The sequence below is a fragment of the Ailuropoda melanoleuca genome, chromosome 11, assembly GCF_002007445.2.
Source record: "Ailuropoda melanoleuca isolate Jingjing chromosome 11, ASM200744v2, whole genome shotgun sequence".
NCBI classification, from domain to species: Eukaryota; Metazoa; Chordata; class Mammalia; order Carnivora; family Ursidae; genus Ailuropoda; species Ailuropoda melanoleuca.
In genome coordinates, this window is record NC_048228.1 from 103,978,073 (window position 1) to 104,004,577 (window position 26,505).

At 48.4% G+C, this 26,505-nt stretch overlaps 1 protein-coding gene across 6 annotated transcripts in view; it reads left to right on the forward strand.

The window, feature by feature from the left end:
• Positions 1 to 26,505, forward strand: part of SLC2A9 (solute carrier family 2 member 9) — a 188,879-nt gene that overhangs the window by 106,849 nt on the left and 55,525 nt on the right. For all 6 annotated transcript variants that reach the window (XM_034672125.1, XM_034672126.1, XM_034672127.1 and 3 more), the window contains one exon: positions 4,449 to 4,559. In XM_034672125.1, the coding sequence (XP_034528016.1) occupies positions 4,449 to 4,559 (111 nt within the window). The remainder of the gene's footprint in view (positions 1 to 4,448; positions 4,560 to 26,505) is intronic.

Here is a 26,505-nt window from a genome sequence, read left to right on the forward strand (position 1 = left end):
CCTGAGCTGACATGCCAGCCCTGCCACTCTCAGCTGCTGTGTAGCCGCCCCTGGGCTGAGCCTTACTTTCCTCATCAGTTAAATGGGGGCAAGACACTTATCTCACTGGATTGTATGAGGATGAAATTAGGGCATGTGGGTGATAGGTTTGCAGGGTACAGTATATAAGCCCCTTTCTTCCCCTCTGAAATTCAGAGCATATTAGAGAGGTTGGCATAGGAATCAAAGAGATGAGGATCACAATGTGCCCTCTACTCCAGGCGGAGCTGGAATGGAGGGTGTGCCTCCAGAAGTTGCTGTGAATTTTGCATTCCCAGATTTAAGGCACCTACCCAATCCAATAATAGGAAACAACCCCAGACCCAGCTCCACTGGGCAGGTCCCTCCCTGCCTGGAGAGAGCAGAGGGGACGCAAGCGGGCTGCAGGAGGCAAGTGCACAAACATCACAGTGGGGGGCGCAAATGAGCCTGTTAGTGCCTCCTTCCAAGGGCCCCTGCCAGCCTTATGCCTTATTCCTTATGTGGTTCCTTGTCCCTTAGGTCGAGAGAGAGGTGTGCCCCCCAAATGGGAAGAGGAGATGAAGGGAAAGGGGGTTCCAGCCCTACCACAGGTGAAGCCCTGGCACTGGGACATAGTGTTCAGTAAATGACAGGATCTCCTCTGTCTTCTGTACTTCAGAACAGATCCTGTACATCACCGTTGGCTTGTGGAGACCGTCTCTGTGTTTACAGTTCTCTCCTTCTGACCTCCACTTCCATCTTTGCACCTTCTCTCTCTGACCTCTCTCCTGTAAGGACCCTCGTGATTACATCTCTAGCTCACGGAGATAATTCAGGATGACTTCCCCCTGAACTTAACCACATCTTCCAAGCTCCTCTTGCTGGGTCATGTAACACATTCACAGGGTCCTGAGATTAGGACGTGGACGTCTTTGGGGGAACCACTGTGTGGTTCCAGACTCCACATCCATGCTCTGCAAGGATCACCTTGTTCTGGACAAAGACAAATCAGGGGGTTTCTTGCTTCTGAAGTTTAGGCAGAGAGATGGGTTAAAACACATCTCTCAGTAGGAGACCAAATGCAGTCAAGGTCATGGGCATATATGGGAGTGGGGGGCAGGAATGATGGACAGAAGAGGAATCTCCAGTCAGCCAGCTGCATGGACAGCCCCCGCATCGCCCGTGCGGCGGGAAGAACCGTGGGGCAGGAAGCAAACAGGCCTGGGTCTGCTCTGGCGTTACCGGCTGTGTGTGTTCTCTCGGATCCGGAGGCAATGTCACCTTCACAAGCTGTTGAGAGGGTTGAAAGTGATGGTGCGTGTAGTGCTTTGTCTCTAACCCTGTCAGGAGTTAGGAAGGAGGGCTTGGGGCATTGGAGGCAGGCAGCCAAGAAGCAGGCTGAGAAGCAGCCCCAGAAGGGCTTCCTCCCCAAAGCATCTACATAACTGTTTGACATTTTCCTTTCCCAAAGAGCAATGGTGTCTCAATAGAGAGATGGAAATCTTCTAGAATGATACCCACCATTCGTTATATACCAATTCTATAAATGATGCTTGGGGCACCTGGGTGGCTCAGTGGGCAAGTGCCCGACTCTTGATTTCGGCTCAAGTCATGGTCTCAAGTTCTTGCGATCGGGCCCCACGTCGGGCTCCATGCTCGGTGCAGAGTCTGCTTGTCCCTCTCCCTCCCCCGCTGCCCTCCCCGAACTTGCACTGGCACCCGAGCTCTCTCTCTCTCTAAAATAAATAAAATCTTTTAAAGATAATTTATTTCATCACTTTAAAAATTTTTATAGCCACCCTGAAAGACACATCTTTTTCCCTTCTTTAGAGACAGGTAGTTGCTTGCCCACAGACCCACAGTTCACCTGAGGCAGCGCTGGGGTTGGGATCGGGGGTGCAGGCCTCCAAATGGTGGCTCCTTCCAGTCCACTGTCCGCCCCGTGGGAGGAGACTGCCAGCAACCTGCGGGTGTGCTGGTGTCCTGGATGAGATCAACACAAAGCATGCTCCCTGGGAGGGTTTGCTGTGGGACACACTCCCCCTTTCCCGGTGCTTCCATGGTATGCAACGCCCCCCAAGCTGCCTGATCACATAAACCTCAGCGGGGGTAGAGGCAGAGGCCGTTACCATCCTGCTCTATAAGATGATTCAGCCGGAGAGAAGTGGCTTCTGGAGCCGGCAGAACGAGACAGGCACTTTGTGTGATGGGCAGGCCTTCCCCCTACCCACTCCAGGGACCAGCCCAGCAGGACCTCCTTGCAAGCCCTGGAGTGGGCAAGATGGTCCAAAGGGCTGATTTCCGCCTATTTACTATGAAATGACTCTAGAGCCACTTTCATAAGCGCCCCCCCATGAGCGTGTAATTTTATGCACCATGACCCTCTTCGCTAACATTAAAACCCCTCAGGGGTTTCAGGAAGAATTTGAAGCAAGGAAGGTTGCAGGGGGTGTGAGGAGCCAGGAAGGAGGTCAGGGGGGAGGCCAGGGCCCATCTCCCACAGAACACACATCCCATGGGGTCAGAGGCTGGCTGCTCTGGGGTTCAGACTGAGGCAGAGAATAACACAATGTCAGCAGAGAAGCCTGGGGGAGGAAAGGTGCGCATAGAGCCTTGGCTATTAAAAATCAGTGAATCTGAGTAAAGATTAAGAAAGGCGTTTAAGCCCCTCTGATCCAACGCTGAAGATCACAGTTACCTCCCAAAGGGGAAGAGATTATACAAACAAATCCGGTGAAGTCTGGGGCTTTCCGGAACAGTTTCAGCTTCTGTCACAGCCCTAAGAACTATGAGAATTAATGAATTCATCGGGAGCCACTTCTGTACTCTGTGAACATGGAAGCAAAGGTAGACTCAAAAATTCTAATTTATTGGCTCAGTCAAATGTGGGGCAGACACCGGCAAGCAGGTCTTCGTTTTACGAGAACATTAAAACACATTCTGCCGAGAGAGGCATGAAAGCCAGCGAGCTCACAGAAATTCAGGCAGTTGTTTTTACCGGCCTCTGAGTGTGCCTATAACTTTATGAAGAATTACTCCCCTCGCTAAAAGATGAGCCATCTGTAGATATGTGTATGTCCTAAATTATATCTTCTCCCCCAGTGCATGAAAAATGTTTTGCTAAAAAATGCCGGTAACAAGACAAATTTGTACAAATGAGAGCTTTTTCCAAAAACGAAGAGCCAAATGCAAAGAGCATGGCCAGCCACCACTGGGACTGACAAGTTATAAGCAATGAGCTCTAATGTTTCTTCGTAATAACCATCAGAGTGTAAGTGCTCCCCAGGCCCTCAAAGGCGGCAGGTTTCCTTGTCAGATGCCATGTAAAGGACAGCTTGGTTTTCTATCATTTAGCAAACTTGTGCTCTTTAAGGAAATGGCTGGGATTGGGAGGACACAAATGACCTGTGTCCAGCCTACGGACCCGAAACTTTAAGTAAATAATGAAGAGCAACAATTCTTACCCAATTCCTGACACCCCACGGGAGGGGCGTGGCTGTTCTCTTTGAGAAGGGGACAGAAGTCCAGCAGGACAGAGTGAATTGCTTGAGGTCACACAGCCTGTTCAACACGGAGCCAGGTCTCCAGCCTCCAGTCAGTGACTGTCCGATGCCCCGTGAGGGTCATTAAGGTTAGGTTTGGTCTCAAGTGGCAGAAACTTCCACACTGACCTAACTTCACATGAGGGAAATTGGGAAGGGTGGTACAGTCGTCCCAGGACCACGCATCCTGGTTTGCCCAGGGCAATCCAGATTTATGCCTCTTGTCCTGAACTAATTATTAACACTCCAAAGGTGCCCAGGTTTGGTTAATAAATTATAGAATCACTCTAGTGAGCAAGGACACAGGCTTCTTCTAACTCCTTGCTCTAGCATCTGAACAGGTGGCTTCCACCCCAAAGCAGGGGCTCTATGTGTAGTTGTGCAGGTTGTGTGTTATATAACCCTCAGGGCATCGTTCACATTGTCCCCATTATAGATTTCTTGTAGCAGTTTTCCAGTGAATGACAGTAAAGTGTGTTGTGGATCAGGAACCTTTTCTGATTCTCATAAAGTTACCATGGAGGCTGCCATGCTGTCCTGAGGTCACCTAGTGATCCAAGAGGGCTGCTGAAGCTCCAGCCATCATGTTCACCAACCTGACAGCAGAAAGGAGGAAGGGCAAAAAGTGGGATCACACCTCGTTGGTGGAAAGCTCATTTTAAGGAGATTTCTGTTCGTTATCTCATCGCCACAATTAGCCCAACACATGTTGTTCCCAGTACCGCAGTTCTGTTAGTAATGAAGAAGGAGCAAAGGTGGGAGAAGGGAGAAAACAAATAGTTAGCCACACCACACAGCTCCATGCTGGATGTAGCAGCAAATCTCGGAGACCACCTTGTACCTGAATTTAATTTTGGAAACAGATGCTTTTCACTGACTCTCCCTTGTTTTTCTTTCCTATTATAGATTTGGTTCTACACCAATAGCATCTTTGGAAAAGCTGGGATCCCGCCAGAAAAGATCCCCTACATCACCTTGAGCACCGGTGGCATCGAGACTTTGGCCGCCATCTTCTCTGTAAGTAACCTGAGGGTTATTCCTGAGAATATCATGGTGGGGGTGGTGTGAACAGCACCACGAGGCCCCCTAGGCAACAAACGTGCTTGCCTTTAAAGGAGCATGTCCTTTGTCACTCCAAAGGCATCTGCATTTTAGGGTGTTTCACCCACCTAAAGAATATTATCTATATTTTGCTCTCTTACCTATTGTCTGTCTTTTAATAACGAGCTCCCTTCTTTGAACTCTCAGCTGGTCACAGATGATACAGTGTGAGGAGCACCCAGTAAAAAGGGCCATTTCTCCCCGGGGGTCCAAAGCAGAGTCCCTGTGAGCCTAAGGTCCACTGCCATGACTTTAAAAGTGTTTCCAGACCATTAGCTGTCACCTTTCTACCCCAAACATGTAGGAGTTTGCAGGCAATGGAAAGGAGAGATAACATTGCAGTCAATTGGTATAACAGAGGATGACTTTAATAATAAGCAAAAGCGTCCAAAGGAAGACACAGAATTCATCCTTCTTTCTCAACCTCAAAGATGCACATTAAACATACCATGGAAAGGGAGTTGGGAGACTTCAGAACTTCGCAGAAACTTCAACAGGTTTGGACAATCAGACCAAACTAGATTTGAATCCTGCCTCTGAAATTTCTCGGCTGTGTGATGCTGGACAATGCTCTCAACCTCTCTGAGCCTTAGTTTCCCTTTTATGAGATGTCCGAGTCTCTTCCACCTTGTAAGTGTGTGGGCTATGCCTCCCATTTTAGGCACACAGTCCACAACAGGCCTCCTTCCCAAAGGGTAGAGAGGAGGGTAGAATCAGAGTGAGGTTGTCTGACCTTCACGGAGGAGCTCATTTATTTCCACTCTCACACTGACTTATGCTGATGGAATTGACACAGGGCAGACATGCAGAGACTTCCAGTCCCATTTCTCACTTGCTTTCAACAGAACACTTTATTTTGCTCCTTGCTCGTACTCGGTCATTCTAACAAGATGGGTGTCAGGAAAGCGTTGAGGTCTGATGTTCGTCTCCTCCTTTCACTCATGGTCTTTTTGTTAGAGGAAAATATCTCACCTTTTCACAATCTGGGAGTTTCACAAAATTCTGGTTTTGAGTTATGCACTCCCCGCCCCCGATGTGGCTATGCATGCTTACATTGATCATGGAAATGCACAGTCTGGAATGGAAACAACAGGGTTTGTTTGGAGGGAGGGGGTCGGTGAAGTATTTGTTGTTGTAAGGAGTCATCACGAGCTCATTAGGGTACATGTGTAAAATTTAAATAAGCAGGAAGAACTGAAGAAGAAATCTATGATCACACTGCCCGAGAACATTTGGCAAAATCTCCCCTTGGCTTTTCTGTACACAGAGTTGTGTTCCGTTCTTACTCGGTAGTCACCCTGCTTTTGTTCACATGACCTTGTGCCAGACTTGCTTTCCATTTTGCTTTCCTGTTTTCTTGTCTGAGAAATGTTTTGTTGAAGTGTAGCGTGTGGGCAGAAGGGCATGCTGATTATCGCCCCCGTGACTGAATACTAGCCATGCGGGCCCTGTGGCTCTTCAGAGATTTGTTATATGGTCAGTTCCCTCCCTGCGGTCTGCGGGGTGGGGATTTTGAGCGTCTCCCCTCAGAGCCTGGACGGCAGAGCCACACTGCCTGGATTCTGATCCCCTCTCCGTCCCTTTTGAGATGCGTGACCCTGGGAAAGTTATTCAACGGCTCTCTGACTGAGTTTCCCCATTTCTACAATAAGGACCCTGGCCCTCACCTGGGTGGCTCAGTCAGTTGAGTGTCGGACTCTTGATTTCAGCTCAGGTCATGATCTCGGGGTCCTGGGATTGAGCCCCACATGGGGCTCCACACTCAGCAGAGAATCTGCTTGAGGTTCTCTCCCTCTCCCTCGGCCCCTCCCCTGACTTGTGCGTTCTCTCTCTCTCTCAAATAAATAAATAAATCTTAAAAAAAAATTAAAAAGGGTTCCACCCTTGCCCATAGGGATGGGGTAAGGATTAAACAAGTGAATACAGGAGGGCAGTGCCTGGCAAATGATGTGGGCTCACAGAGCGTTGACTACACCATTGGTCAGTGAATAAGGCTGTGATGAACATCCCCGCAGAGAGCAGGATTTCACAGCACTCTCACAGTCTTCTGATAGGTGAGGAAGCCAAGTCCCAAAGAACTGGCTTTCAAGGATCACGCAGCCGATAGGGTCAGAACCCAAGGGAGTGGGGACAGCTAATGCCGAGGGCCCTCACTGCTCCCCCAGACCCTGCCGTGCCTTACCTGGGATCTCATGGTTGCTCATTCACATCACTCCTCAAAGTCGGGTTGTCATCTGCGTTTGACAGAGGAGCAGAGAGAGCGATGATGCTTCCAACCCTGTCTCCCTGACTCCACGTGCCCTCCTTCCAGTCCCCTCTCCCTGGCCCCGGATCTTCTTCATTACAAGCTGACGGTATTGGACAGAGTATTTCTTGGAAGTGCTAATCCCAGGAAGGAGGGCAAGTGACTTCACCCTCCTGGGAGAGGCAGAGAGGACCTTTGTAAACTCGAGAGAGTCGGCCTGCTGCTGCCTGCAAGTGGGGAGCACAGTGGCCCACAGTCACTTGGCACATGCATTCTAGAGGAGCAGGGCCTCCGTGTGGGCCTATTGTGGGGAGTGGCGGCCACGTAGCTCTCATGGAGGCATCATTCATTCATGCCTGCATTCATTCCACACCCATATCCCGCTTGTAATAGGAGGTCACCAGGGAAGTTGTCGTGTTCTAGAGAGAAAGATCCGAAAACAGACACATACCACGTGCAACACGGGGATGAACTCTCCTGGGAGGGCTTCCTGGAAGAGGGCCCAGAAAGGCGAGCACTGAAGATCCAGTAGGCATTAGCCAGGTGAAGGGCAGGGCATTGGGGAGACTGTCCACTGGTCCCGGGCACATGGCCCCAGTCATCTGCACCCCTCCCAGTGTATCCTCTAAAGGAACTGGAGATGCGGAATAGTCCGTTGGGAGTAGTTCTTAACATGGTAGCCTTTACCCTCATCTTCGGAGTACCTCAGGATTAACCAGCATGAGACTGGGAGTCTGAGATGGAACAATGTGTTGGGGGAGAAACAGCTGAGGCTGTAGGGCCGGCAGCTCTGAGTTCAAATCTTAATCACTCATCTACTAGCTGAGTAGCCTGGGGAAAAGTGCCCAGCATCCCTGAATTTATTTGTCATCTTTAAAATGGACATAACCAGGCCTACCTATGGTAAGCAGAAGCTGGATCCCCCAGAGTGTCCCCGTCCTGATTCTTGGAAGCACGAGTATGTCACCTTACACAACAAAAGAGGCTTTGCAGATGTGATGACGTTAGGGAGACAGGGTGGTTACCCTGGATTAGCCAGGTGGCCCAGTGTCATCGCTAGGGTCCTACATAGTAAAGGAGAGAAGCAGGGGTCAAGTCAGAGAAGGCGATGAGGGGCCGAAGCAGAGGCTGGAGTGGCAGTTGCTGGTTTGGGGGGAGGAAGGGGCCATGAGCCAAGGCGAACAGGTGGCCGTGGGAAGCTAGAAAGGCAAGGACAGATTCTCATCTAGGACCCCCAGAAGGAACACAGCCCCTGAGACCTGTTTGAGACTTCTGACCTCAGAGCTCTAGGAGACTGTGTTTCTTGCAACCACTTTGTGGTCACGCAGCCCCAGGAGACGAATCCACTGCCTTCCAGAGTGGAAGCAAACCTCTAAGTGCAGGAAGGGCCACTGCAGCATTGCTGACAGTCAATACCCAGTAAATCCCGTGGCCTTTCCAAACTTTATTCCCTTGCTTCCAAAGATATGGACACTGTTTCATCCAGCCCTGTGAGACAGCCACCTATCAAAAAGGACTTCCCAATTTGTTTTCTTCTTCCTGAGATTTTGACAGTCTGTTAAAATGGGATCTAATATTCTTGAGAAAGACATTTTTGTTCATTTGATGAGCAATTAATTTTGGCTCCTGGCATTGCTCGTCGGCTTGGGCAGCTGTAAATAATTGCATCTTGCAGAAAGAGCTGGTTTTCCAAAATGACTTTCTGGACATGGCATTAACTCTCAGAATGAACTTTCACCGAATGTCACATGGGCCCCAAGAGCCTGAGCAGCGGCTGCCCCGTGGGGAGCAGTGGCTTGTAGAACACGAGCCTCATTCCTTCAAGAAGTGGACACTGCTTTTTCAAATCAGGGGAAACGGAACGCACATGAGTCCTTCTTGCTCCTTATTCTTCATAGTAAGTTTCGGTAGTTGTCAGGAATGCACTAGGCCATAGCATTGAAGTTAAAAAAAAAAATTCTACTGGTTTCCCGCACCCCTCTGCCTCCCAACAAACCCAGATTTCAGAATCAAAACCTTTAGAGTTCACAGCTGCATCTCGAGACCCTGGATCTGGCACTTGTTGGATGAGAAAATGAGTCCAGGCAACAAAGCAGGATGATGGGGTATTTGGGCTCTATGGTCTCGTGGCCCTCAGCTCACTAGCTGGGTGACCTCAGGCAGGTTACTTAACCTCTCTGAGCCCCTGTTTTCCCTAAGGGAAAATGGGGGATAATACAAATCTATACCTCAACAAATCTTATCCTGAGAATTATACGGTAATTCGCAGCACTTGGCATAAAGCAGGTATCCAGTAAATGTTTATTATTATTATTATTATGGGTTGAATTGTCATCCTTCAAAATTTATATGTTGAAACTCTAACTCCCAATACCTCAGAATGTAGTCATTACAGATGTAATTTGCTAAAATATCTTTCTGGAATGGGGAGACCACTAATCCAATATGATCGTCATCCTCATTAAAAGGAGGGTATTTGGACAGACAGACAGACAGACAGACAGACAGACACACACACACACACACACACACACACACACAGAATGCCATGTGAATTTTGAAGGCCTGCTGCAAAGCCAAGGAACTACCAGAAGCCAGGAGAAAAGCCTAGAACAGATTCTTCCCTGTACCTTCAGAGGGAGCATGGCCCTGTTGGCACCTTGATCCTGGACTCCCAGCCTCCAGAACTATGAGAGAAGAAATGTCTGTTATTTAAGCTATGCAGTTTGTGGTCCTTTTTATGGCAGAACTAGCAAACAAATACAACCTTTGTTGGTTATTAATGTTCCAGAAGAGAACCAAACATATGCTATGGAAAAAGCTGAAAATGCCCTGCCACCTTCCAAAACAATTAGAAGATGAAATCGGGGCCAGAGTGTTGATTCCTTCAGCACTTAGCAAGTGCCGGCTGGGTCCCTGCTCTGTGCCTGGTGCAAGTCTAACTGTGTGGGGTGCATAAGTGGACAAAAGAGACGAAGGCCTCACAATGGAGAAGGTGAGCTCCTAGTGGGGGACCAATAATGGACAGCAACCTGAGTAAGTCAAGCATATGGTGGTCTAGACAGGGAAGGATGTGGTGAGGACCATTGGTGCCAATTGAAAGGGACCGAGAGGTGGGCAGTTGCTGTATTAAATTGTGATGGGGCTCAAGGGATAAGGGAGCTGTCACCCAGATTTCCGGGTTGGAGGACGGATTAACTCAGAGGTGGGTAGGTCTGTAGGGTGGGCAGGCTATACCCATCAGGAGTGGTGACTTTCAGTGGAGAGACACAGCCAGCCAAAACGTGCCTGGAGAAAGGGAGCCAGGAACCAACACCCTCGTCCCATTCCCTTCCTTCCCTTCTTCTCATTTCTTGCTAGTGCCCTGTCTGCTGACACCAGCTGGACGCGGAGGACAAGGGGGCCCGTTGATCTGTGCCTGTGGGTCTTCCTCCAGGACACAGAGCCAGGCACAGTGGGGATCTGGAGAGGGACCCGAGCAGGAGCTGGTCTATAAGATTGAGGGAGGCCAGCAGGCTGGAGGGGAGCCACCTGGGAGGTAGAAGGCAGAGCGCCATGTGCATCTTAGAAGGAGCCCCCGGCCTCTGTAGACAGATGTGGGCAGGGCTGGTGAGGACGGAGCAGGGAGACTTAAAAAGAGGCTCACTTTCCCAGTGAATCATCAAACAGAGGACTGTTATCAACCTGGCATCCAAACGATTGAGTTCAGCTCATTCTCCTTCACAAATGACATTCTCTCTTGATAAGTCACAATTCTGTGGCATTTCTATGGGCCACAGAGTGGCGGGAGGAAACAAGCGTCCACCAAAATGATAGAGTCAGTCCTGTTTATCTAACAGAACTTACAGGCACTTGGCAGAGGGGAGGGGCCACATGAAGCAAAAGAGGAACCAGATTTCTCCTTTGGCCCCCAACCTCCCTGGGTGGGCGGCGTGGGGCAAGCAGCTGCCAGGGCTCCATCCGAGCCAGCGGCACCCACTGGATCTGAGAAATTACGGTTTCGGTTGAGTAGCTTTTCATATTTAAAGCCTACATCATCATTCAAGAAGGTTCTTCTATAACCTGTTGCCTTGAGAGGAGGCATGCATGTGGACATGGGGGCTCCCCTGATTCTGAGGGCTCTTCGTCCCGGGAGGGGCAGGGAGGCCCACCCCATTCAGACAGGCAGTTTGGCCCTGGAAGCCCGTTTCCCTGCAGTCTCTGCTCCCACCCACTCCCAGGTGACAATACCTCGTTGTCAGGTGGTTCTATTTCTGAGTTTGGTCAAGGACACCCCTGCAAGCTAGTTCCTTCCCTGCAGCCCACCCTGTGGCTCCCAGGACGCGCTCTCTTCCAGTACTTTATTCCCACCAAATGTCGTCTGATTCCCTCCCCATCTCTCTGTTAGCTTCCTTGGGCTTCCCTGCATCTGGGCTGGGGGCTCCACCCATCAAAGGAAGGGGAAGACACCGCCTCTGGGGGCTGTGGCGGAGACTCGAGACTCGCTCCCAGTGCCAGCTGCCCCACCCACTGTCCCCCAGGCTCTCCCGGCTCCGTGCTCCTGATGGTGGAGCACTGATTTCCTCAGGCTGCTGGCCACCCCGTGCTTCTTCCTCAGCTCCTGTTCTTTAAGAGCTGACTTCTTCCCCACTTGCCCCAAATTGAGAACAGTTTAAGTTTATGATCATAAACCTCTTAAGAACCAACTACCTTTTCCTCTTTTGAGAAGGGTGGGAGGGGAGTTATATTTCCCTTAGAAGCTGCAGAAGCGATGGCTTTGGCCCAAGGACAAACTTTTCCCAGGACTTGAGAACTTGGAAAAGCCTGGTCTAGTGCCAGGCTTTCCTTCTATTCCATTTGGCCCCCACCCATGTCTGATTTTGCACTTCAGTTAAAATATCTCAAGACCAGTTAAATTTATTATACTTAAGGATTGTGGACCATCCTGGAATGATAATCATTTAAAAAGTAGCTTTTTTCATTTCTTACAGCTTTGGCCCAAACAGATCTCACAGATCTCACACATTCATCTTTTTTTTTTTTTTAAGCAGGCACCACGCCCAACATCGGGCTTGAACTCACGACCCTGAGATCAAGACTCACATGCTCTACCAACTAAGCGACCCAGGCGCCCCTCACACATCCATTTTTTAAATAGAAATTTCTGAACAAAGTTGGTTTCAATGGATTATTTTCAGTTTTCTATTTAGACAGCCTGTTCCAAGTAGAAAATTATTTCTGAGACCCTGTCTTCTGAACACAGACCTTAAAAGTCCATTGACTTGCAGATACCTACAGCTTTCCAAGGTGTCTGTTTTTCAGACTGAGATTTGTGAAAGCAAAGATTAACGCTTGCATACTTAAAACAGAAGTACTAGCAATACTGGAACTTGATGTTTCTTCTTAATACAGCCTGCCTTTGCTTTCTCTTCTCTGCCGAGAGAGCTGTGTCGGGAATAATAAAACCATTCCCGTTCCTTTCTGTTGGGTTTGGCCCGCAAACCTGGAGACAGGGAATGAAAAGATTACTGCAGACATCTTAGTAGGAGAGGCCTGGGGACCAGACGTTCTAGTGGCAAAAGGCCTCGAGCCAAGCTTTGTCTCCACTTTTACTGGGGTCAGAGCAATACACCAGGCACAAGCGCAAAGCTAGGAGGAGAGTGTAACCTTCATGGTCAGGACAGTAATATATGGGGCAGCGAGTGATAAGGGTGAGGAGGCAAGGAGTCCATGAAGTACGTGACCACCACAGGTGCCTGTTTCTCTTCAGAACTTAAACATCAACTCCCTAGATGAGAACCTTGAGCTGCAGTAAGAACCTGGCCGGCTTCAGCCAAGAAACTTCAAAGGAGGCCCAGCGTTCCGGACACTCCTCCTTTACTTTTCAGTTAGTCCCATCCAGGGAGGCATCTACACGTCAGGTTTTGTGTGTCCAGACGCTGTGACTTCCCACATTTCCCCCTTTTTTCTTATTAATGGAGCGAAGGTCTCGTTGCTTCTGTGCCAGATATATCTCCTGGGTTTCTCCAGCTCGGGAAAGCACCTTTATTCTGATTTTGCAGACTATGAAAAGAAACACCAAAGAAGTGAGCAATACAATAGACAGGGGGTAAGTCCCCATTTGGTGGAAGAAAACCAATTTCTGGGGCTCAACCATTGTAATTATCTGAAAGGACACTCCGGGTATCTTGGTCATATTAATGCTTATTAATAACGGTAAGGGAGGCTTGACTCTGCTCCTTGAGATTATGAATATCCAGGGTTAAATTATCGTGAAGAAAACCTTGAAGCTGTTTTTTAATTTTTTTCCCAATTATGTAATGAATTGTTCCAAAGCAGGGGGAGTACACAAATGGCCTTATGGGCCCACTCACGGTTAAGGCTTTGGCAGAAGGTAAGAGCTTCCTGTTTTCTCCCAAAACTCTATTCCAGCCTCCATAAGTTGGAGCCTCCCCAGTAGTTTTGGTCAAAAGTTTGCTGCAGTTGGAATTCTCGGGTTGTTATAGGTTATTTGATTGACGTATTGAGCCGTTTGAGTAGTACGAGTAAGGGCAGCAGGGCAACACTAGTAGCCGCTAAAGTGGAGACAGTGGCTCTGATGCCGGCTATAAGCAATCCGACAAACCTATGTGGCCTTCCTAATTCACTCAGGGCCTGATTCAGAATACTGAGGGATTCGGACTCCTCCCAAGATGGAGTGAGGCTGACAGGGATAAAAGCGAAAGGCTGCCTTTTTAAAACAAAGACTTGGGTGGCCTTGTGGTGAGTAATACTGTAATTATTTAGGCAAGCTGCATAATATGCCCTCTGGCCACCGGGGGGGTTGAGAGTATATAGCCCTTCTTTCTTAAATAAAGATATATTAGATGCAAACAGAAAGACATATGGGTGAGGGATACACAACCGAATGGAATCAGTAAAATTTTTATAAAGGGTTATGGAGTAACTGCCAGGATTATTGCTATATCTCTCATGCCATGTGGAAAGAGGAAAGAATAAATGTCCTAATCTCCAGAGAGATGATTGACTGGGAAGAGGTTCTATTTGGGGAAGGGGAGAACTGAGGCCCCCCTCATGCCAGATTGTGGGAGAGGTGGCCTACCAATGGATTCAACTCCCATTACCGGCAGGGTGGACTTTAATTTCCATGTTATTGGCTGTGAAACGTCCTTTAGGACTCCAATCTAAGATGATATGATTATCTAATTTAAGAAGGTGAGGATTGAAGGCCCTACATGTTACCCAGGAAACCCTCTCTGAAGAGGGAGTCTATTTAGTGCTTTTCTCATAGGAGGGGAGAGAAGAGTGGCTCTTACAAGTGGTCCGATTGCCACGTTGGATGCTTCCAACAGAAGTAAAAGTTAGATGGGCTTTCTTATTAAGGTCTCTTGGCACGAAATATAACCAGATTTGAGGAGTAGCCATCATGCAAAGAGGGTCAGACAAGGCAACACAAATTGGAAGGACAGGGGCACATAACTCCGTGTTATTAGGTGCCGGGTCCCAGAAGGAGCCATTGAGTTGGGGTTGTGTAAAAGGAAGAGAAGTCCTTCCTATCCAGTTAGAGTTATTATTAAACACAGGAAAGGGCACGTCAGCCCATGTTAAGGGCTTCCAGAGGGGAGGGTTAAGCATGTCTGCCCAATAATCAGTAGCCGTAGCTTCTGGAATGACAGTAAAATGTACCCACCATGACAGAAGTTGTACTTATCACTGAGAGTATAACCAGGAACATGTTTTCAGGTGTGTGGGCTTGTCCTGTCGCCTGTAGGATTTCCTCAGCCTTTTGAGTCGTTTTCTTCAGGCTTCCTCAGGTTATTTTGGTGTTATATTGTGTCTTCGGCAATGAGCGATTCTGGGGTGGAGGCTCGCCCTGCTTCAGTTGGCTTATCGGTGGAATCGGGTTTGATCCGTGCCAGGCCATGAGATGGCTTGATGTTCCGTGCCAGGAGCCAAGGCAGTCCTTGCTCTGAGGAGACACAAGCAGAGCCTCTGCCCCCAGTGATGAGGTCATGGGGACTTTGCCACAGATTAGAGCGGGGGTCCCTCCAAAGGACCAAGGGGCGCAGTCCTGGGGATTTTTTTTGTAAAGTGGCTTAGGGCAGGGGTTAGAAATTGATCATTCAAGTTGAAAAGATTTAAAGTTAGGAGTGCTTTGTGTAGTCGTGCAGCGGGCTCTGGATAGCTCAGGCCCCTATTTCCCCCATTTTTGTTTATTTAACATGTTTTTAAGAGTGGAGTGTGCTCTGTCGATGATGGCTTGTCCTTGTGGATTATAGGGGATGCCAGTGTGATGTGTGATTCCCCAAAGAGTGCAGAACTCTTTAAAGGCTGTGCTAGTGGAAGCTGGCCCATTATCTGTCTTGATGGTTTTAGGGATGCCCATAGAAGAAAAAGCCACGAGAAGGTGTTTGGTTACCTGTGTTTTGGATTTGCCTGTGTGTGCCAAGGCGAACATGTAGCTGGAAAATGTATCCGTTGAGACATGTACATAACGAAGTTTTCCAAAGGAAGGGACATGTGTAATGTCAGTTTGCCAGAGATCGTTGGCTGTGAAACCTCGAGGGCTGGTCCCCTGTGGGCCTGTGGGGAAGTAGCACCCACGGCTTGGCGATCGGGACGTTGGGGTACAATAGACGTAGCTTGTTGTTGTGTCAGATGAAATTGTTTGTGTAGGGAACGCCAGTTTTGGTGGAAAAAAATCATGTGACAAGCGAGCTTGTTGTAGGAGAAACGTCATCACTAGGTCACCTGCTCATGAGTTCCCGGGAGTGAGTGGCCCGGGTAAGCCGCTAGGAGATCTAATGTGAGAAATAAAAAGAGGATGAGAGGAGTTGTTGGAGTCGAGAGAAAAGTAAAAGGACTTCTGGCTCTCTGGTGGGTCTGATAGGCGCTGTTTCCATCTGCTTGAGAGCAAACATGGAACAAGCTGAATCACTAGCAATGTTGATGGGCTCATCAGGAAGTTGCCAGAGCAAGGATTAAAGCTCCGATTTCAGCACGTTGCCTCAATGAAAATCCCGAGCGAGTAACTGAAATATTTGAGGGCCAGAATATGCCGGCCTTTCCTGACTTTCCTGACGCTTCTGTAAAAATAGTCTTAGCTTGGGGAAGAGGTTTGTGGGCGAGCCTTTTGGGGAAAACAAGCTGTGTGGTCCCAAACCAATGCTAAAGTTTGTCAGGGGGTAGGGAATGGGTGATTTCTCCTAAGAAATCTGCCATTGCAATTTGGAACAAAAGCATTTGAAACAATGTGGTTTTAAACTGAGCCTTAGTGGAATGTGAATGATCTGGGGGTCATAACCTGTAAGTTGAGTACAGTGTTTACGACCTTTAAAGATGAGGTCTGCAATCATCTCTACGTATGGAGGTAACGTCTTAGAGGGAGAGTTAGAAGGAAAGAGCCACGTCTGTATCTTTGGGGTAAACACCCAGTAGTGCAATGGCTGGGTCATAAGGTAGCTCAATTTTTAACTTTTTAAGGGACCTCCACACTGTTTTCTAGAGTGGCTGTACCAACTTGCATTTACCCCAAAGATACAGACATAGTGAAGAGAAGGGCCATATGCGCCCCAATGTTTATAGCAGCATTGTCCACAATAGCCAAATCATGGAAGGAGCCGAGATGCCCTTCAACAGATGACTGGATTAAGAAGATGTGGTCCATATATACAGTGGAATATTACTCAGCTATCAGAAAGAACGAGCTCTCAACGTTTGCTGCAACATGGACGGCACTGGAGGAGATTATGCGACGTGAAATAAGTCAAGCAGAGAAAGACAATTATCATATGATTTCTCTTATCTGTGGAACATAAGAACTAGGAAGATTGGTAGGGGAAGAAAGGGATAAAGAAAGGGGGGGTAATCAGAAGGGGAAATGAAACATGAGAGACTATGGACTCAGAGAAACAAACTGAGGGCCTCAGAGGGGAGGGGGGTGGGGGAATGGGATAGGCTGGTGATGGGTAGTAAGGAGGGCACGTATTGCATGGTGCACTGGGTGTTATACGCAGCTAATGAATCATCGAACTTTCCATAAAAAACCAGGGATGTACTGTATGGTGACTAACATAGTATAATAAAAAAACATTATTATAAAAAACAATAGACCTATGAAAAGGCCCTTGATTAGTAAATTTGTTAATGTTTATTTGCTGGTTACAGAAATGAATTCAAACTGGATTATAGCTAATAAAAGCCTTTAGCTTCACTAAAAAAAAAAAAAAAAAAAAAAAAAAAAAAAAGCCNAAAAAAAAGGAAAGAGCCATTCCAGATACTGTAAAGCAGGATTTAGTTGCCCAAGCAACGCAGAAGGAAGTTAGGAGTGGGAAAAATGGAAAGTCCGATAGGTGACGCAGAGTCTACATGGTAAAGATAACAGTCTGAGAGCATTTGCTCAACTAGTTGTAATTCCTCAGAGGCTTGTGGGTTAAGATAACCAGGGGAGTCTAAGGCTGATTCTCCTTGAAGGATTTCAGAGGTGAGAAAGAGCAGCTGTTGGAATTCCCAGTAACAGTCTAATCCAATTAATATCTCCTAAGAGCTTTTGGAAGTCATTAAGGGTTTTAAGAGGATTTTTTCAAAGAACTGATTCTTGAGGTCTAATTTGTCGCTGGTAAGCATGTAGCCTAAATAAAGCCGTGGGGATAGGCACTGTACTTTATCAGGGGCAATACACATCCCATGGGAGGTTACTTCTGACTGTAAAGCCTGAAAAATTTGAAAAGTAGTGTCCTGGGATGGGTGAGCAATTAAAATGTCATCCATGTAATTGACTAGCTTAGTGGAGGGCCGTCTTTTTCTAGGGGGTGTATGACTTGATAAGCATGATGTTGGCATACAGTGGGACTATTAAGCATGCGTTGGGGGAGAAATTTCCATTGAAACCGAGCATTAGGCTGCTCATTGTTTAAGAAAGGGAGGGTAAAAGCATATTTTTCTCTATCTTGTGCAACCAGGGGGAATGGTAAAGAAACAATGACATGCCAATATTGTGGAATCAGGGCTGGAGAGGAAAGCCCAGGTTGTAGGGCCCCCATCGGTTGTATGATGGCATTAATGGCTCAGAGATCATGTAATAGCCTCCATTTCCCTGATCTTTTTGGAATGACAAAAATGGGAGTATTCCAGGTGCTATGGGAGGGTTCAGTATGATCTGCTTTTTGCTGTTCTCAAAGTAGATGACGGGCTTGTAAAAGTTTTTCTCCTTTAAGGGGCCTCAGCTCAAGCCAGGCCGGGGAAGAAGTCTTCCAGGTCAGAGGCAGGGGACGCACACAAGCAGTGATCCCAATCAAAAATGGGAAGTGTCAGCCCAAGTCCCATTGAGCAAGTAGGTCCTGTCCCCAAAGATCAATAGGAATATTTAAAATGAGAGGCTGTGAATACCCAATTTTTCCATCTGGCCCTCAACAGGTTAATATAGAAGCACTCTGTAACAGTTGTGAGCAAGTTCCGATTCCAATGACTGAATCAAGGGCTGTTTTTTGAGGCCAAAGGTGGGGGGGGCCTTCCTGTTGACTAGTAATAGTATTAATAACCCATATCTATTAGTCCTGTGAAAACCTTGTCTTGAATTTTAATAGTGAGTAGTCGTCTTTAGCTAGTTATAGTTTGGGCCCAGTAAGGCCCTTTGGGTTCTGTTCTCCTGATGCCTTGGGTTCCCTGTGGGTTCTGAGATGCCCTGGGGACCCAGTAGGGGAGGAGCAATAGTTGAGCTATCCTAGTCTGAGGGGGAAAAATATGCAGGCCTTTACAGGTCATAAGTACTTGAATTTCCCCTTGATAATCACAGTCAATAACTTCTGAAATGACTGTAATACCTCTTAAACTTAGGCTTGATTTTCCTAATAATAATCCCATCGTCCCTTGGGGCAAGGGTCCCCACACTCCCATGGGGACCTTTTTTGGATTATCCCCTTCCTTAAGAATTAGTTCTGATTGGGTGAGAAGGTCCAACCCAGCGCTTCCCACTTCCCAGGGTGTCTCTGTCCCTGTCCGAAGATAATTGGAAGATTATTGGCCCCGTTGTTTGAGGGGCCTGGGCAGGGTTCCCTCGGAAGTTTCCCAACAAAAGGAGATTCCCATCACAATCAAATTTTTTTTAAATGATTTTTTATTATATTATGTTAGTCACCATACAGTACATCCCCGGATTCCGATGTAAAGTTCGATGATTCATTAGTTGCGTATAACACCCAGTGCACCATGCAATACATGCCCTCCTTACTACCCGTCACCAGTCTATCCCAATCCCCCACCCCCCTCCCCTCTGAGGCCCTCAGTTTGTTTTTCATAGTTCATTGGGCTAAACAATGTAAATCACAATCAAATTTTGATTTACATTGTTTAGCCCAATGAAAGCCCTTTTTACAACGGGGCTTACATCCTTAGGAGGATTAAAAGAGAGTTCTCCTTTAGAGGTGGGAGCATTGAAACACAATCCTTTTTAAAGTGACTGGGCTTGCCACATTGAAAACAGGTTTTGGAATTTTCCTTTCTTTTTTTTGTTGGGATTTTGGGGTCTGAGAGCCGCTGCGAAAACCCTGGCTTTGTGGGTTTCTGTTCATCTTTTTTGGCAGGCCTTGATAAGGTCTCCAGCAGTGGCTTTAGCTCCTACCTCTTTCATAGCACCCTGGCAGTCTTTGTTGACGCTCTCAAAGGCCAGCTGAAGCAGTTAAGATACCAGCAGCCTCATTATGATTGACCTGTGTCTTTACTGCCTGTTGCAGTTTATCAGTGAACTCTATAAAGGGCTCTTGGGTTCCCTGCTTGATACTAGCAGACGAACCCTGTGTCGCATTATTTTCAGGGATGTGTTTCCAGGCTCTCTTTGCACAGAGAGAAATGTGGTCATACATTCGTGGATCAAAATTGAGCTACTGGTCCATGGTGGAATATCGTCCTCGGCCTTGTAACATATGCGCTGTTACAGGGATTCCAGCCATCTGATTTTGGATGGCCCATTGCTCACACAAATCATCAAATTCTGATCGCCAAAGAAGATGTTGAGAAGAAGTCATTACAGAGAGTTTGCCAGTCCCATGCTGACATGGCATAATGGTCTTCAAGAGAGGCATAAGGCCTTTTGAAAATGGGCTCCTGGCACCATTATCTCATCTCCTGTGCTTTTTCTAATTTCTTTAAAGGCATCGAAGGCAGGTGCTTCATGGTTGTCCTGCTGTGATGGGGAAAGCTGAGCACTCTCCTGTGAGCATAGCCTTTGAAAGGCAATTTTTTAGTAACAGTTGCCCCCAGGGCAGGGGCCCAGGCAGCCAAGGAGGTACTTCCCCAGTGGGGGGTGGCAGGGGGAGTTCTTCCCTTTTAGCTAACTTGCCCTGCTCCGACAGGGAGTTAACAGGGGGAACTGAGGGAGCCAGAGCATAGGGGCAGGGAGTTCTCTTTCTGTTTCTTTTGGAACACTTGGTGTATCTTCAACATGTAATGGAGTCAAAGTGGACCTCACTAGCCCCCACAATGTAAGGGAGGCGAGAGGTACCCTCATTCCTCGCACAGGACTCTGTTTTAAATTTTTTCCAACTGTTTCCCATACTTCTAAATCTAAAGTTCCTCCATCAGGGAACCAGGGGTTATGTTCAGTAATAGTCTTTAACAAACCCCGAAGTTGGGCCTCTGATACAGAGGCCTCACTCCCTTTAAGGAGCTGCTTAAGAACCTTAATGAATTGCTTTTGCTCAGCAGAGAAATGCTGACCCATGATAGAGAGAGGAAACCCGATCCTGAAAGTTCCCTCGAACTCCGCAAGCCCAAGCAGGCTTCAGACGACTTACGACTTCCTGCACGCAGTCCTTTCCTTTTCCTTTCCAAGGGCTCCGCCACCATCCATCACAAGTTTCTCACACGGGACACCACTTTTCGGGTTTGGCCTGCAAACCCGGAGACGGGGAATGAAAAGATTACTGCAGACATCTTAGTAGGAGAAAGCGGAGGCCTGGGGACCAGATGCTCTAGTGGCAAAAGGCCTCGAGCCAAGCTTTGTCTCCACTTTTACTGGGGTCAGAGCAATACACCAGGCACAAGCACAAAGCTAGGAGGAGAGTGTAACCTTCATGGTCAGGACAGTAATATATGGGGCAGCGAGTGATAAGGGCGAGGAGGCAAGGAGTCCGTGAAGTACGTGACCACCACAGGTGCCTGTTTCTCTTCAGAACTTAAACATCAACTCCCTAGATGAGAACCTTGAGCTGCAGTAAGAACCTGGCCGGCTTCAGCCAAGAAACTTCAAAGGAGGCCCAGCGTTCCGGGCACTCCTCCTTTACTTTTCAGTTAGTCCCATCCAGGGAGGCATCTACAAGTCAGATTTTGTGTGTCCAGGCACTGTGACTTCCCACACCTTCTCCCATCCTTCCAGAACTAAAGCCTTGGCAATAATCCAGTTTCTGCCTGGAGACTCTAGAATGGCTGGTATGGCGAGGGCTCCTAAGGGACCCCACTACACCCAAATTGTCAGGATCAAGGGCTTCCATTTGGAATACTTGGGTGTTGGCCCCAATCTAGGAGGCATCCTGCCCCTGTGTGTGTGTGTTATGTGTGTGTGTGTGAGAGAGAGAGAGAGAGACAGAGAGACAGTAGGTTTAAAGAAATGGCTGTGGTAGTTGTCACCCTGTACCCCTGCAGTCCTGGGTCTTCATGTGTCCCACTAGAGCTAAGTGCCAACCCATCACAAGGACCCAGTACACAGCCGTTTGAGTCAGGCCACTTGTGGAAAGGTGCATCTGAAACCTGGACAGAGCGCTCTGCCCGTGCCGGGACCAACACCCCCTGCCTGGGAGCAGCCAGGTGGTGTGTTCTGAGGGCGGCCGAGCCCCCACCAACAGCCCTTCCCCCTTCTGGAGCTCCGCAGCCAGCCCCGTGGCCCCATGTTCACGAGGAGCGCATCAAGCCAGGCAGAGGCTGACTTCGTGGGAAGACGGAACTGAAAAGGCCCACCTAGAATGGGGTGGGCAAGATCCGCTAGGATCTTGTCGAGGGATGAACCGTTAGAGGGCTCTGCAGCCCCTGAGATGTCAGGAATTCTGCCAAGCACGGAGTAGTTATTTCATGCACTTTATACTCCGATGTACACCAAGAATACAGTAGAGACAGATTAGCCTATAAAATTCACATAAAGTCATGTCTATAAAATACTGTAAATGCACATTAAGTCAGCTTTGAGTCACACTTGAAATAAATGACATTTTAGACCCTCTCTTGCTTCCCTACATCCCTTCCTTCTTTCTTCACGTGTTTAATCATTGAACAGCAACATGTCAACTCTGCCCTGCGTCGGACATGAGCTCCCCTGCTCATTTGGGGGAGCTGCATAACAACGTGGCACAGACAGGGCCGAAGCCACACGGCTGTGTTGTCTTACCGCTCTGGAGGCCAGACGTCTGAGATCCAGGCGTGGCAGGACAGATTCCTCCTGAGGCTGTGAGAGAGAACCCTTCCGGCCTCTCCCCGGGCCTCTGGCGCTCTGCTGGCGATCCGCGGTGCTCCCTGGCTTGGAGAGCCCCGGCCTGAGCCCTGCCTTCATCGTCCCAGGGCATTCTCCCCGTGCGCGTCTATGGCCAAATTTCCCCTTTTTGTAAGGACTCCAGTCACCTGGGATTAGGGCCCGCCTAATGTCCTCACTGAATTTGATTACCTCTGTAAAGACCCTGTTTCCACATAAAGTCACATTCTGTGGTAGCCGTGGTTAGGACATCAACATATCTTTTTTTGCGGGGAGGGAGGGGGGACACACTTCAACCCATAAGATTCGTCAAGGGCAAGGACTCCTGTCTCCTTCTTCTCAGTGCCCCTGTGTCAGGGGACAAAAGACCTTCTCTGTGTTATTCCAGCAGCGGTCCCAGCACTGTGGGGCGGGCAGGAGGTGCTGGGTACGTGGCTGCAGAACTGCTGAATAGCCTGTGGCTCAGGAGTCCCCAGAAAGGATTTCTTGGAGGCGGACAGCCCATCCCCAGCTGATGTCAGTAACCTTCAGAGACCACTGTTCACCCTGAGCTAATGTTTTCACTAATGACTTTAATGCTGAGTGAAAATACCATGTTGACCCTAATCCCTTTCGACAGGCTGCACTTTAAAACAATTTAAAAGAGGCAGAGACAAGGAAAGGAGCCCTGCGGACTGACTGGGCTCCCCACTAGGAGGGACAGAGTTGTTTTTATCTCTTTCTTTCTCACAGCTCTTTCTTTGCTGTCTTCCTAGATATCGTTAGAGACGGTTTCCAAATCAGGGACAGTGTTTCCAGCTCCACCTTGGCTCAAGTTACTGGTTCATCAGGAGACTTTAGGGAAAGGAAATAGCCAGATCCCCACCCCCTCCCCAAAGCACTTGAATATAAGCATCAGGATGTAAGACAGTGGGTCTCAACTAGTTTGTATCTGGGACATACTAGCTGACACTGAAAATATTGCTGGTGCCTTTGAAGAAACTAAAACGAACCAAAAGAAAAAACACTCAATACACTGAAGTCAGTAACTAGTCCACGTTAATCTCAGCGTAACAGTGCAGCACACGTTTATCTCAGGGCAGCAACGTTAAGTGCCCGGTGTCTCGCGGTGACTGATGCTCGCCATGGTCATTTCTCTCGTCATTTCAGAGCTCTGTCACTGGGCACTGCAACCCAAGGAGACAAAGCTGCCGCTCATTCCACATGAGCAGCCTTTGTCTTTCCAGCCAGCCCAGCTGTGGGGAATGGTGATGCCATCCTGAGACTGCAGCAAAGACATTCCACGTGGGGAAGGTCTGCATGTGCATGTGTTGGAAATCACCGGGGCTAGGGGAAGAGTAATGATTTGTGACTCAGGGCATCACATTTCCAGTGCTTTAGCTAAGTCTATGTTTTAGACTTTTTTTTTTCAATTAAAAAAGGCTTATTGTGGAAAATTTGGAAAAGACTGAAAAATAACGAGTAAAAGGATCATCACGTATTTCCCCAGAGTTAGCCATTATAAGCAATTTTGGCATACATTTTTGCATACTTTTGCATAATTTACCAAACTCTGTCCATGAGGATATGTGAGATACAGCTCTATGCTCTGCTCTTTTCCCTTAGAATCATAATCTGAGGATTTTTCTGGTCTTTAAAATTCTTTTAAAATACGTGAATTCCTATGTCATTATCATCTGGGTATTCCAGTATTGATTGAAGCATTCAGTTGTGGGTGGACTTCTGGGTGATTTCTGTTTCCTCATTAGTATAAATTACACTGCATTTGAAGATCTTAGTCCATGAATCTTCCATCAAGTATCTATTTTCTTAGGATAAATACCCAAATAACAAATGACTGAATCCAAGAGTATGTCTATTTTGCAGCCATCCCTGCAGTGTGAGAGAGCATGTATTCCACTTCCTTATCTTCCAGTAACTCTATGTGACTTTTGACAAATCCCAGAACCTCTGATCCTGGGTGCCCCTGATCTTCCCCACCCCCACCCAACCCCCACCCAGGGGCCCAGTTCCCCTGTGCATGTTGCTGTTGCCCCAAGAGCCCCGAGCTGGACCTTCCCTTTGGTGGGACCCAACTCATGAGGGTTTGGTGGGGAGGGATGACTTAGATGCTGGCTCTTCTTTCTCTTTAGAACTTTCTCAGTAATTGCTGATCTTTGCTGCCTTCATGGGTCTCCCTGGGCTGGCTTCCCACTGAGTGACCATAGCGTCTTCATCGTCCTCCTCTGCAGTATGTGAACTGTCATGCCTGCCTCACAAAGATACACCTTCCCTCAGTCAGCCAACGTTGGCTCAACACCTCAACGCATGCTCTTCTAGGTTCTGGGAAACAAAGATGACGCTCCCGGCCTTGAAGTGAGGACATGGTCAGGGAACAGGGTGCTCTGTATCGGGTGTGACGGGGGGCTGTTACAAAGTGGTGGCTTGGTCTCTTTCTAGTCTGGAAAATTTTAATGTCTCAGAAAAGACTTTGCGGGTGATCCCAACTCTGCCTCCTACCAGCCATGTGACCTTGGACAAGTTCCCAAGACCTCTGTGTCTCAGTTTCTTTACCTGTAAAATCAGACAACTAGTTGGTCCTACTTTATAAAGTCGCCATGAGGATTGAGTAAGTTGATGCACGAGCAGTGCTTAATGCAGCGTCTGGCACATCACAGGCACTTGGCGAATGGTCGCCATCCACCCCCACCCATCGTCATCGGAAGGGAGCAAGGAAGACACAGAAGGATGCCTGACTGGCTCAAGGCCACACAGCCAGTTAGAGGCAGGAACTGGGACAGACCCAGGCTACCCCTTGACTGCAAGACTAATACATATTCTGGGGCAGCTGGATGGCTCAGTTAGTTAAGCATCCAACTCATGATTTTGGCTCAGGTCATGATCTCAGGGTCCTGGAATCGAGGCCCATGTCTGGCTCCATATTCAGCTCGGTCTGCTTGAGGATTCTTTCCTGTGCCCCTCTTCCCACTCATGCTCTCTCTCTCGAATGAATGAATGATACCTCTTCTGCCATTTGTTGGAAGCCTCTGTTGTTCATGAGTCTACTTCTGGCACTGTGAGTTCTTGGCCTCTGATCTCATGGCTGCACTGCAAAGACAGTCTCACCGTTTCCATTTGCCAGGTGAGGAACTGAGGTTCACAGAAGCTGAATCACCTGTCCTGGATGCAGAGACAGGACTCGAACCTGGGTCTGCCTGTTTCAGGTCCATGTGCCTCTGGACACCACCTGCGCTCTGCTCTGTCAGGTCTGGTGTCAGAGGAGGCCAAGTTTAGCCGCTTGGGGCTGCCTGCCCTCCTAGGCCGTAGAGGGAAAGGCTTCCCGAGGGAAGTTGTAGATGTCTTCCAGTCATCTGGCTATCAGCCAAGCATGTTTTTTGCCTGAGCCCCTGACTTTCCACGCCAGAGCCCCCCAGTCCCCTCAACGTTCACATCAAGGTAGCCAGGCAGCACCCCGTGGCCAATCTGGCAGGTACTCAGCTGGTCTAGAGCTGTACCTCTCGGCGTGCACTTGGCTGAGTAGAACAATGCCCCGCGCCAGCTCCAGGAGAGCTCACCCAGAGGGCTTCTTACCACCCGCCCTCCTCAGAGCAGGGCATGAGGAAAGAGGGAGAGGAGGAGGGCTTTGGGTTTCCTGCAGCAAGACTCTTTCGGGCTTTGGGGCAGGTTTGTGACCATTCAGTTTGATGCTCTGGCTTTTGAACCATCACGTGGAGCTGGCAGACAGGAGAAACACCTGCTCTGGCTTCGTGGCCCTCAGCGGTGTCGCTCCCTTGCCTTGTCCAAACCAGGTGGCTCATTTGACCAGGGCCTTTGCTCCCACTGGTCCCTCTGCCTGACAAGCTCCTGCTACTGTTGCTCCTCCAGGGAGCCTTGCCTGATTGCCCAATGGAGAATAGTTGTGCATTTTTATTCAGATGCCCTGAGTTCAAGTTTTCTCCCCTCCCCCACCCATCTCTGTCTCTGTCTCTCTCTTACTGGCTGTGTGATGGCCACTGAGTTAGTTCACCTCTCTGATCTTTGGGGTTTTCTTTCTGTGCACTGCGATGAAGGAGGGAAGAAGAGGGAAGGTCTTGGCATAATCCGAACACTTGTTACATGTTTTGAATGCAGTCTCTATTGAACCGCCCGCCCCTTCCAGACAGCCTTGTTGGAGGGTACTTTGGACCTCCTTTCACAGATAAAGG